This window comes from Panthera tigris, chromosome E1 (genome assembly GCF_018350195.1).
Source record: "Panthera tigris isolate Pti1 chromosome E1, P.tigris_Pti1_mat1.1, whole genome shotgun sequence".
In the NCBI taxonomy this organism is placed as follows: Eukaryota; Metazoa; Chordata; class Mammalia; order Carnivora; family Felidae; genus Panthera; species Panthera tigris.
In genome coordinates, this window is record NC_056673.1 from 59,937,399 (window position 1) to 59,949,935 (window position 12,537).

Below are 12,537 nucleotides of genomic sequence, written 5' to 3' on the forward strand. Positions count from 1 at the left end.
GCAAAGAGGCATCAGGGTGCCGCCCACAAGTCCCCGGGGACCCCAGAGCACACGTGCAAGGTCTGACCTCGACCCCTGGCAGCGGCCCTCCCTACAGGCCGGCCCCTGCTCTCTCACGCAGGCCTGCCGCAACGGCCACACGCCACGCAGGCGGCTGGGGGCTGGCAGGGCAGTGGGAGGAAACGGTGTACAGGGCAAAGCGGGTCCTGGACAACCCAGCTCGCCCCACGCAGGCCTGGTCCGAGGCCTCGGGGTGGGGTGGGGGGAGGCGATCCTCGGCGGAGCCACCGCCGCCCTCCTGCTGGTCCACCGAGTCCGCAGCTGTGGCGGCTGTGTGGCTTGGCAGAAGAGTCTCAGGCACTGAGGTTTACTTCCAAGAACTGACTGTGGGTTCCCGTCCACCCTCGCCCACCCTGTGCCCACCCTGTGCCCGCTCCCAGGGACTCGGTATGGGAGGGCAGGAAGTGGAAACTAGTCTCTCTCACTCCCCTTTTATGTTGTTTTTACCTTAAAAAGAAATAAATAAAAGTCTTCCGGGCAGAAATTACTGATAACTGTTATTACAACCAACGCAGACTTTAAAAAGCCCCACCTGGATGTCTGGTGAGAGCGAGAAGGGTGGGCAGCAAACTAAGCCGCAGATCAAGCAAACGGTGGGTCGGCGAGCCCGGTCCTGCTCACGTTCCGCCAGACGGCGGCTGCTGGCAGGGGAGGAAGAGGCCTCACGGGCAGGGTCTGCCCAGAGCGACAGGTACGGTGGCCACCAAAAACCCCCAACCGGAACCACGGGAGGGGCAAGAACAAAAAGCATCCAAAGGGAAGGGAAGAGAAAGCTGGATGGTGGCAGTAAGGCCTCGGCGTCCCTCCCAACCCCAGGTGACGATTCCAAGGCGCCAGGGGCCTTCCATCACCTCGGAGGCCGGCGCGGGGCGTCTGGGGGGGGGGGGGGGGGGGAGACCACCGTGCCGCTCCGCTAGGAGGCTGCTGCCAGCCCGCAGAGCGCCAGGCTGGCTCTCCCTCCACGGAAGCCTGGTGCTGAGAAGCTTCGTGGGTCGGAGACCCCAGTGCAGCCCCCCTGCCCCGCCCTTCAGGGCTGCCCACCGCGGGGCGACAGTTGCAATGATCCCGGCTGCAGAGAGACGCTGCGGTGGGCCGAGTCCTGCCAGCAGGGGCTGGGGGCCCTAGGTCCTAGGGAGGCTACACATCTCGCAGTGGCCGGTGCCCGGCTGGTTCATGAAGGTGCAGTGCTGACAGGCCCACATGGCGGCCGTGGCAGCGTGCGTGGAGCCGCCCACGGCTCCATACTCCTGGAGGCCTGGAAGCTGCACTCCGACCGTGCCTGTGGGGGGAGAGAAACGGCCACTCGTCGTGGTTCGTCGGTAGCGGGTGGGGCGCGGCGGGACGCCCCACCCGCCCCAGAGCTCTCCTGCACCGCCCCCAGAGCAAATGGGGGCTCGCAAAGAAAGCACTACAGGTAGGGACGGCCTGGGTGCCAGGACCCCCGCTGCGAGTCCCCTGCTCGCACACAGGACCCCACTAAATACATGACACCGTTGCCCTCAGAACCCGAAGCCGTCACCCGTGACCAACTCTACCCCACCGCCACCCTCCTTGTGTGCCGTGTCCGTGGCGCCCTCCTTCCTCCTGCTGCGTGTGGGCTCTTTGTGAGAACACCGGTGCTGGCTACCCACTTCCCTGGCGATGGCCATCTGGGTCGTTGACAGTTCTGAGCCATTACCAACAAAGCTGCCGTCAACATGCTTGCACGCACCTCCGCGTGGGCCCGTGTTTTCACGTCTCGGGTGAAAACCCAGGAGCAGGCTCGCCGGATCCCAGAGGGAGTGACCGTTTACAAAACGCGGCCAGACGGCTCTCCCGTCCTCACCAGCGTGGGCGAACCCGCGAGCACGTAACACTGCCAGTTTCTCGTCTCAGCCACTCTGCCGAATGGGTAGCGGTCTCTTGTTTATTGCACTTCGCGTTTCCCTGACGACTAACGATGGTGACCGTCGCCGTTACCTCTTTCTGTGAAATGTCTCGCCCGGTTGTTGTTTTTTTAAATTCGAGGATGGGTGACGTACAACTTTCTATTAGTTTGGGTGCCCAACACGGTGGCTCGCCGGTCCTGTGCGCTGCCCAGTGCTCCCCCCACGTTATCACAACGTCCCTGACCGTTCCCCGTGCTGTGCTGGTCAACCCCGTGCCCAGTCCCTCTGGGCATTCCTGGGCTGACGCCGAGGGCCCCGGAATATTCAAGCTGTTGCCATCCACATTCCCGTGTGAAGGATTCGAACGGAATGGTGCCGGCGTGGGGGCCGCGGGGACCAGAGACTTACACCAGGGGCTGAGCGCCGCTGGCTGGCACCAGACCGCCGTCCTCCCGAGGACACGAGGCTGCAGGCCTGCGTTTTGGGGAATTTGGCGGGAAGACCTTGTCCTCTGCCTCAGAATACGCGAGCCGTGTTTCAGAACGCCAGGGCAAGAGTAAAGGCACGCGGAGCCGGCCGCGTCACTGGCCCGTCAGAATCGTCTAGGCAAAAGCCTGACGAGCAGCGCAGCGCAACAAGTACGAGGCCCTTCGGGCCCCCGACCCCCCGGGGACCTTAGCGTCGAGAGAGAACAAGAGCTCTCCACCTGGGTGCCCTCACAGCGGAGACTCCACTGGCTCTAAGATGTACCCGCTGCACCGAGCCAACGCCGCAGACACCCCCTATGTGTATTTGCCAAGCCGTGTGAGGAGGGCGTTCCAGAGCTGCTCAAAGCCACAGGGCGAAGGGCTGCACCGCGGCCACCACTCTCAGTGCTCGGCCGGACGGCTCGGCCACAGCGTAGCACCTGCCCGGAAGGAACCACAGACGGAAGGCCCTCCCGGGGCAGCGTGCCGACTCAGGTTCCGAGACACAGATCCCCACATTCTCTTCGGAACACTTTCCCTCCTTATCCGTCGAGAAGGTTCGGAGGACCAGCAGAAAGGAGGGGAAAAAGAAAAGGCTGATGCCAAAGGGTTCTGGCCTTTCGGCACTTACGTGAATGTGAGGTTTCCGTGCGTCTAAAATAAGGGCTTTTGAATCGCTCCTAAGACGCTGGACGCTTAGCAGATCCCCCATGTACATGTGGGTGCGTGCACGGAACTGTATCCCAACGATCCGGGTGACCTTTACAGCACGCACGTTACGGCAACGAGAAGGTCTGTGCTCGTGTGATGGCCCGGGACACCCGTCGGGGCGCACCGGGGGGTCCGGCTCCCAGGACATAAGCAGCTTCGCCTGGGCTCTAGCGCTAGGAGTATGAGAGCAGGACCCTCGGGACTGAGGAAAGGGAGGACACTTACTGCAGAGCTGCTCGATGGTGGCCCACTGTTCGGATTTCTTCCACGTCTGTGCGAGCTCCTCATTTCTGGTCCTCACAGCCTCCAGCAACAAGCTGATGCTGTCCTGCAAGAACCCAAAACCGAAGGCTCCAACCGGCTTTGCCTATGGTGGGCACACTCCGCTTAATAGGCTGCTTCCTATTAACCGTATGCTGGGAAACCTCAAGACACTCTTCAAAGGGAATGTAAAGAACCTCCCAGGCCGTCACCATGAAACAGAATACCACACACCTAGGTCTATACATCTACGTGCTGAATTTTAGTGCCAAAATTTAAGTTCTTCCCAAATAGCCCTAACGTGCTGCTCTCTGTCCTAAGCCAACCAGCGCTCTCAGCCACCGGACACTGAAGCTCACATTCCTTACCCTGAGGGCTCGGATGCACAGACAGGCGCCTGTGGCCGTGGGGTCCACCCTCCACCCTCACGCTTCTCCCTGGAGGCTCTCTACCTTCTCAACCAAGTCTGTAAAAATGCTCTCTAGATCCCAGGCCCCCAGGGTCAACGTGCAGAGAATTAAAATAGTTTATACATTGAGAATCTATAGGAGAGCTTTGGGGGCTCTCAGGAGCTCCCCGGAAAAATGTTTTCCAGCAGGTGACCGCCAAACAGTACGTGTTTACTGGCGAGGAGGCCGGGGTGTGAAGAGCCCAGGCTTTCGTCACCTGTCCAACCGGACCGGCAGCGGCTACACTTGGGGCCGGGGGGGCCGCTCTCTGGGTTTAACAAGGCAGGCAAAGAAAGCCAGTGGGGAGTCTCGGGGCGCCTGACATCAAACACCAGAAGTGGGCAGTTCGGGGACAAAATACAGACACAAGATAAGCCCAGCAGGACCCGAGAACGGCTATAGGCCACCTGACATAGGAGAACAGTGGGGAGGGAGGGGCATCTCCTCTCCTCTCTGTCACCTGCAGGGAATGTGTTGAGTCAGTGGCTCAGAAAGAATTCGTCCCCCTCTCTCTGGTGTTTCCTTGGGTCTCCGACAGAAAGAAGGCACAAGATAAGTAGGGGCCTCCTGGCTGGACCCACTGACCACCGCCTACCGCCCCCTACCCCCGCAATGCTCAGATGGCAGCCAGTGTCGGTGACAGACGCCCTCTTCTCCCTGACGGCATGCCTTAAAAATGCCAACTATGCAGCTGTGCACTCAGGGTCTGGACGCTGGCCAACCTTCTGGGCCTAGGTGATAAAACCAAAGCTGATTCAGGAGGAGGCGAGAGATCAGTAAGAAGCAGAGGCTAGGATTCCAAAACCGTTAGGACAGAAATTATGTAAATGGTTGATCTCTAAAGCTCCACGCTAGAGGACACGGAGCTCGCTATTGTCTGCTTCCCACGGGATTATAACAAACGAAGCTGTCCTCCATCACGGGGGGGGGGAGGGGCAGACACTTAAAACAAGTTGTTTCAGTGCAAATGCTTCGTGTCAAATCCATCATTCTACCGGCAAGCCCCTTGTGAAAAGCCACCGCCCGGAGGACGTAAGGGGGACTGCGACCCGGCTTCCCAGCCACGCTCTGGCTTGAGAGGAAAAGCAGCGTCTCTTTATATAGCCAATCCCGCCCGAGGACTACAAAGCCAGGTGCTCGGCGGGCGCGCACACGCAGGCCGGGCCCGTACCTGCAGAGGCATGACTTCATTGGTGACCAGAAAGAGCAGGAGATGGAAATCCGAGATGGTGTCCAGGAACACGGAGGAAGTATTCTGGGACAGGTAGGTGGCCAGACTGTGGAAGTCCTAGAGTGGTGAGGCAGAAGGACGCAGTGAACGGGAGCATGCTGTGGCCACCCCACGGCCCAGACAGCTGTCCGTCTCCGCCTGGGCCACGGCCGAATGCAGGGTGCGGACACACACCTCTCCCATCTCGTTCTACGGCCACCGACGGGGACCCAGGCATAGGGACGCACGTGGCCGCGGCACAGGCTGTGGCCCTCGGCACACGGGACGCATCGAGGGACGTGCAAGGGAACACGTTTATAAAGATGACCCAGCTGGGAGACGCGTTCAAAAAAAGACACGTCCAAGTGGAGTGGGCTGCGGGAAGGGCCCACTTCGGGGCGAGACGACTGGTCTGTGCTCCCTGTGCAGCCGCGCTGTTGACTGGGGCAGCGTGACTGCGATGAGGAGTAACTATGTGTGCGAGCTGGGGGGATTATGAGACGCCGCGCCTTCGGCAAAACTCAAAACAGGACGTTCAAGAGAGCCACCCGGTAAGTGGCTCTGCACCGCTACAAGCGGCCCGGGTCCCCGCACAGACAGATGCACCTAGGAACAAACGTGTCCCGGACCATCCGTGTGGCAGCACGAGGCAGCTTCAGCAATTCCGCACGGCCTCCGCCGTGCCTCAGAGGAGGGGCCGCCGCGCAGGACGTGGCGGGAAGCCCAGGCGGCCGGGCCGCCCGAGGTCCACGCGGCAGGATGACAGAGCAAAGAGAGACATCTCCACAAAGACGGGACGCTGGTCAACAAACAAATGACACAAAAGTTGTTGGGAGAGGACACAAGTGGTGAATAGATCTGGGGAAAAAAAGAAGTCAGCCGACCACGGCTCTTCCGGCAGATCCACAGGCCTGGGGCCTCCGAGGATGTGCCTCTGTGGGGATTCATCAACCCCACTCCAGAGAGGGTGTCACGGTGACCAACAGCGTCTCGAAAAAAGTCCCAGCTGGTGGTTCTGCCATAAGAATCAATCGGGAGAGTGTAAAAGCTTGGTACTTTCTGGGAAAACGACACTGACACCAGATAAACAAGCGGCAGTTACTTTAAATTATGTTTGTAAAGAAAAGAGCTTACCTGTGTCTCACCCAACACGTCCCGGTTCTCAATAGGAAACGGATTTTGCGAAATAGAAAAAGTATAAACTGGATCCTTGGGGAAAGTTGTTGTGATCTAATGAACAAAAACACAAACCCACCGTCACTTGTGTGCCAACGGGCGAGGGCGGCCCTCAGGTGCCACGAGCAGCGACGCCCTCCCCGAGCTCCGAGTCCCTCACGGCCGCGGAGGCCCGACTGCTCCACGCTGGACGCAGCGGTTACCCGCTAACGACACGCCTAAGTGAGACCCCTGATGCTCAGGACTCTGGGAAGCAAACCGAAGAATCGTTTTTGACGATTTCTAGGACCGTGCCATTTGCGGGCAGTTTCTGTAAGCCGACGATAAGCCAGAGGGTGCGCCGTGGGAGCGCCACGGACGCGGCTGGGAGGACTCTCAGGGGCAGCCCGCGACGGTCTGAGAGGCGCAGTGACCTCCAGAGAGCCCGCGGCACCACTGCACGGGGCCAGGACACGTCCAGGCCGCGAGGGAGCCGCTGCTCAGCCCCGAGGCGCGGCGCACGGCGATCCCGCTCCCCATCAGACGGGCTGGAGTCAAGAATGTGTGTCCGGGGGGGAACCTAAACTCTTCATTTGGCTCAGACGTGCTTTACTAGCAACAGAGAGCATTTTAAATCCGGCACACAGTCGACGGAAACTACAGGACAGTGGTAAATGTGCAATAACCGATACAAATACCGTTTTCATTCCTCCGGGCAGATGCTCCCCCGCCCCAAAGTGCCACATTTTGGTTGACGCAGCTTTTCCTCTGCAACGCGACACCAGCGGCAGCGGATTACACGTCGTCCAGATTTAGAGCAGCTATTCTGGTTCCTTCGGGACTATTTCTCGGGAATGAAAGTGTTGTTCTGGTCTGCTTTCTGCATCGGCGAAGGCAGCGGGCTGTCTGGGGCTGGCCCGGGATGTGCTGTGACTGTGCCAGCAGGCTCAAGGACAAGCCGAGCCGGCAGCAGCATCTGAGACCAGAGCCCTGATGGTCTTGAAGATTTTTTTACTTTTTAAAACAATTGTTTAAAGTTTATGAATTTATTTTAGGAAAGAAAGAGTGCGAGCCAGCAGGGGAGGGGCAGAGAAAGGAGAGAGAGGGAGGGAGAGGGAGAGAGAGGGAGAGACAGGGAGAGAGAGGGAGAGAGAGGGAGAGGGAGGGAGAGACAGGGAGAGACAGGGAGAGGGAGAGAGAGGGAGAGGGAGGGAGAGGGAGGGAGAGGGAGGGAGAGGGAGGGAGAGGGAGGGAGAGGGAGGGAGAGGGAGGGAGAGGGAGGGAGAGGGAGGGAGAGGGAGAGGGAGAGGGGGAGAGGGGGAGAGGGGGAGAGGGGGAGAGGGAGAGAGGGAGAGAGGGAGAGAGGGAGAGAGGGAGAGAGGGAGAGAGGGAGAGAGGGAGAGAGGGAGAGAGGGGGAGAGAGAGAGAGAGAGAGAGGGAGAGAGAGACCCAAGCAGGCTCCACTCCTCGTTGTGGGGTTCCATCTCACGACCATGCAACTGTGACGTGAGTCAAAATCCAGAGTCAGATGCTCAACCGAGTGAGCTGCCCAGGCACCCCAACTGAACAATTTGTCGATTTTTACTTTTATTTTTGTTTATTTTTGAGACAGAGAGGACATGCATGAAAGCAGGTGAGGGGCAGAGAGAGAGAGGGGGATGAGGGATCTGAAGTCAGCTCTGTGCTGACAGCAGCGAGCCCGACGCGGGGCTCGAACTGACGAACCTCGACATCATGACCTAAACCGAAGTTGGATGCTTAACCGACTGAGCCACCCAGGCGCCCCACTTAAAGATGTTATTTTTACGTAATTTCAGCACCCAATGTGAGGCTTAAACTCACAACCCTAAGGTTAAGAGCCACACCCTCTACCGACTGAGCCAGGCTGGCACCCAGCCCACTCATCTTTTACTGATGAGAGCATGTAGCCGTGTGGACTCCAGCCCCGGGGCCACGTACTGGCTGTGTGGCCTGTCAGCTGCGGACAGATCCTAGGCCTCACTCTGTCCCTCTGCAAGACAAAGACAGCCCAGAGCGCCTACAGTCACCAAGGTTCAGACACGCAAGCCTGCATTATTAGTCTCAGCCTCTGTCCTTGCTGCCAGAGACAAAGGTCTGTGGACTGTGCAGTGCTCCCCCTTCGGGAGGCAGAGACAGTGGTGGACCAGCACAACAGGGCACCTCCCAGGCCACGGATGTGGAATTAAGAGATGTCTGTGCTAGACTTGTAACCTCCCCTTAGAGCCCGGCCGAACCAAAGTGCCCTGGGCGGTTTGTGAATATCTCAGACACCGGAGAGGGGTGCAGTGAGCCCAGCACCTCGTCTCCTGTTTCGGTGCCCCCCACCCAGCCAGTTTCAGGTCATCTGGCCAATGCCCGGCAGCCTCCACAGCACATCCACGGCATTCCGGGTACCGAGGCCCATCCCTCGTCTTGCGTGACCTCAGTGGCCCGGTCACGAGGTTTGGGGACATCAGACAAGCCTGGTCGGGCGTGGGGCTGGAGATGGCCGTCTGGTCTGGACACCTGCTCTCAAGGGACTGTTCCAGCCTCCCTCCACAAGAACAGAGAGCTCAGGTGTCCCAGGGCGCAACGTTCCCTTACAACCAAGCTCACTGACACAGCACACTAAGCAAGAACTCGGTTCTTTTCTAAAAGGAAAGGGGTGGGGAGGCCACGGGGAGGGGAGACCTCAGAAAGCTGGCTTTAAATCATGCCGACCCCTCCTAAGTGTATGTTCCGTCAATCTGTTTTCATCTTAATTACACCCTAGGTAGTCTAACAAACAGATGCCTTTACGGCCTAGGTAATAAATATGTTCTCGGGAGCCGTCAACTGGAATGGAGCACCGGTGGGCTTGGCTCACGGGGACCTGCTGCTCCAAATGCAATGATGTTTTGCAGCCTGAATCACGTGCCCTTCCTGAGTCCAAACACGGCCGAAGAGATCCTGGCCGGAAGCAGTCAGGAAACGAGCCGCTGCCCATCCCCTTGGGACGGAGCCGGCTGCTGCAGATGCCTCGGGCACTGGAGCCCTCTGTGGCGCTCTGGCCGGGGGCCACACCTCCCGCAAGGAGCGGAGCCTGGATGGTGGAGCCAGCTGCCTCCTTGGCTCCCGGAGCTCTGCCCAGGAGAGCACCCGCCGACTCACCCGAGGACAGTCACAGCCGCGTGCCCCCGGGACTGACTCAGGTGAGGCGGCCCACCACGAGCCCGGCCTGGCAGCCGCACCGTGACCAGCACAGCACCGAGCACGCCGAGCACGGAGCCACGCCGGGCTGGCTGGCTGATCTCCAGAGGCCGCCTGGCCAGGTCGCCGGTCCAGGGTTGCATTTTTGTCAGGGAGAGGTAAACCCTAAGTTGTTTTTAAGGAAGTAAAAAAACAAGCTGGAAGAAAACCCCCGTAAAGTCACCAGCTTTTCGGGGATGACAGGAGCTCAGGGATTCCTATGCTTTCTGTGTGGCTGTCCCGGGCCAGGTAGAGGGGCGGCTGTCCACGTCGCAGCCGCCACTGCACGCAGCCCCCACCCAGCAGCCCGGGGGGGTGGACGACGCACACTTACGTCTATGATCAGATACTCCACGGGAAGGGGCCGGGCCAGCTGGGTGATCTCATTGCCAAACTTGTCTATGTCCTGGAACGGGAAACAAAAGCGAGAGGTGTGAGCGAGGGTTTGCTGACCAGTGACACGGCTGGCCTCTCACAGGCTTGTCTTACCTGGTCAATGGTCACAATTCTTGTGGAGTATGTAAAAAGCAGAGGAAGATGTGCATGTTTTTGTCCCGCATCGGCCTCTGTTGTGATGGCCACAACATGAAGGAGCAGCCGTGTTCTTGCTTAACAGGGTGTCTCCACCGGGAGAGCGTTTTCCAGCAACCCCCCCCCCCCCCCCACACACACACACCAGGCCCGGCACTCGCTGCCCCTTGCAGGACACATGGCCCGGGCCCCTGCCCGCAGGCCCCACCTGCACCTCTCTGACCCGCACAAGCGCCCCCCAACCCCGGGACTGAGTGCTAGCTCCCAACGACCCCCCTCACACCCTCCTCTGAAATCCCCACTTCATCCGGTACATTAATAAAATAAATACGTACGCAAATGAGCACACGTACGCACAAATATGCAGACATGGAAAACCCCCGCCACCAATCTGTCAGAGTCTAAACTTGTTCTGCTTTGTCAGATGCACAGAACATAAAGTTTAATTATGGGGAAAAACGGCCAGCATATGTTCATTAATCATAAAATGACAATTATATCTGATTTATGTCAAACATGCTGAGTTCAAACAGAGCTCTAGAAATAAATTCATAAGAACCAACACTTTTCATTAAAGATTCTGTGAGAGGGGATCATATTTTCTATCTAAATCATCACTTAACATCATATAAATCATTCTCTGACTCCTATATAAATTATATATCCATAACTTCCAATTATGAGGCCTTACATAAAAGTTTACACTTATTAAAGCTCTCAAACCTGAAGGGAAGCCAAGCAGGTCCCCCGGAGGGGCTCCCCCTGCAGGATGACGCAGGGCCACCCCGGCACACGGGCACCTTCCCGGGGACGTCAGAGGTGTGCACCTTCTCTCCAGACAACCCACGTCGGTGGTTCCTAAGTCGAACCAGGCTTATCACCCTAATGGCAAGACCAGGGATCCCATTTGGCCCAGATCCTGTTTTTTAGAAATTAAAATTTCTCATCTGCAATACGTCTCAGTTTATCTAGGCTTTCCCTCCCTCCCTTCCAGTCACGACGTAAGAGAGCTGCCCACCAGCACCTGCCCCTCGGCTCTCCCAGAAAATGGTCCAAACAGCTTGAACCAGCTAGCTATCCAGGGAGCATTAGCACCCGTCAAAGGACACAATCCCGAAAACAGCACACCGCTTTGTCTGTCTGCCTTCCTTTGAAGTCGGAGTGACTTCCTACCGATTCGGGGAAGAGTCACTCGTCCTGCCACGTGCCAGGTGGCTACCCTGGGCTCGTCTGTGCAGCAGTCAGGTTGGGCCCAGCTTTCCATGGCCCTGCCAGCTTCACAGGGGCAGCTGGAGACAGGAGACTGCTGAGCGGGTCCTGGGGCCCCAGAGGCGGTGGTTTCTCGACGGAGGAGATATGGTAGGAGGTGGGAATCAAACCCAATCAAACTAAATCACCATTTCCAAAAATACGCGCTTGCCCCTACAAGAAAGAACCTGCAACAACTCATCTATAATTAGCCCATCTGGAATTCATCTTCAAATCTAATTAAGCTCTAATATGCAGAAACATTCCTCCAGCACCTGTTCGCTTTAATCTCCCCCTCCAGGGATTTTTCTTGTTAAATGCCCCTCTCTCCTTTTTCTGTGTCGTGCTATTCTCTTTCAAATTTAACTACCCAACTGTACCTTTCTGCTCCCCAAGAAAATAAAGGTGTTGCATCCCCCTCTGTTCCCCGGGGCTGGGGGAAAACAGGTAACTTCTCTCTCTCCCACGTGCCTCCCTGCTGATGTCTTTGCCAGCCAGCCCCCAGTCCTCTACCGCATCTCAAAAGCAATTACTTTTTATGGGCGTCAGCAGATGTCGGACTGAGGGAGGAGGGCCTCTCAATTCCCGGGTCAGCAGTCAAAGCGTCAGCGGTTCCTCGTCCGAGGGGAGCAAGCCTCCGGGAGAGGCGGGGGCCGAGGTCCCCAGCGCCCCCCCACCGGCAACGACCATGAGCACAGACCGCGGCACCGTAGTGGTGACGTCACAGAAGAGTCCGGGGATCTCTGTCTTGGTGCCAGGAAAAGGGCAAACTCCACTGACCGGGTGGCACCATCTTGCTTTGGAAAAGGCGAATGAAATCCTTGATGTATTGCTTTTCTCTTTATTTTATTTTTAAAAGTTTACTTGGTTTTGAGAGACAGAGGAAGAGCACGAACAGGAGAGGGACAGAGAGAGAGGGAGAGAGAATCCCAGGCAGGCTCCGTGCTGTCAGCGCACAGCCTGATGTGGGACCCGAACGCACGAACCAAGAGATCATGACCTGAGCCGAAATCAAGAGTCAGACCCTTAACGGGCGGAGCCACCCAGGCGCCCCTTTTTTTAAGTTTACTCCTATTTTGCTTTTCTCTTTAAAGAACTGGCAAGATCTCAGAACAAACTTTCTCCAAGAATCACCGTCTAGGAAACGGTCTCGCTGATAACCACCTGCAGAGTGTCCGTCAGATGAAGACACAGCCAGTCGCCGACATATATTAGGCGCTGGTAGCCTACAGTCCAGGCTAGATACCGCGTGCACACAACCCCGGGGTCTCCAGCGCATGATGAGGACACGAAGGGGTACCAAGGTGAGTTAACCTGCCCAAGATCTAACGGCTGGGAGGGTTGGAGGG

General features: G+C 57.8%; 1 protein-coding gene across 1 annotated transcript in view; it reads right to left on the reverse strand.

The window, feature by feature from the left end:
* Nucleotides 1-475: 475 nt before the first annotated feature.
* NPLOC4 (NPL4 homolog, ubiquitin recognition factor) overlaps nucleotides 476-12,537 on the reverse strand; it is a 58,270-nt gene continuing 46,208 nt past the window's right edge. The window contains exons 13-17 of the mRNA XM_042965687.1: nucleotides 9,744-9,815; nucleotides 6,161-6,256; nucleotides 4,988-5,104; nucleotides 3,332-3,434; nucleotides 476-1,339 (exon numbers count right to left, since the gene is read on the reverse strand). Coding sequence (XP_042821621.1) covers nucleotides 1,182-1,339; nucleotides 3,332-3,434; nucleotides 4,988-5,104; nucleotides 6,161-6,256; nucleotides 9,744-9,815 — 546 coding nt within the window. The 3' untranslated portion in view covers nucleotides 476-1,181. The remainder of the gene's footprint in view (nucleotides 1,340-3,331; nucleotides 3,435-4,987; nucleotides 5,105-6,160; nucleotides 6,257-9,743; nucleotides 9,816-12,537) is intronic.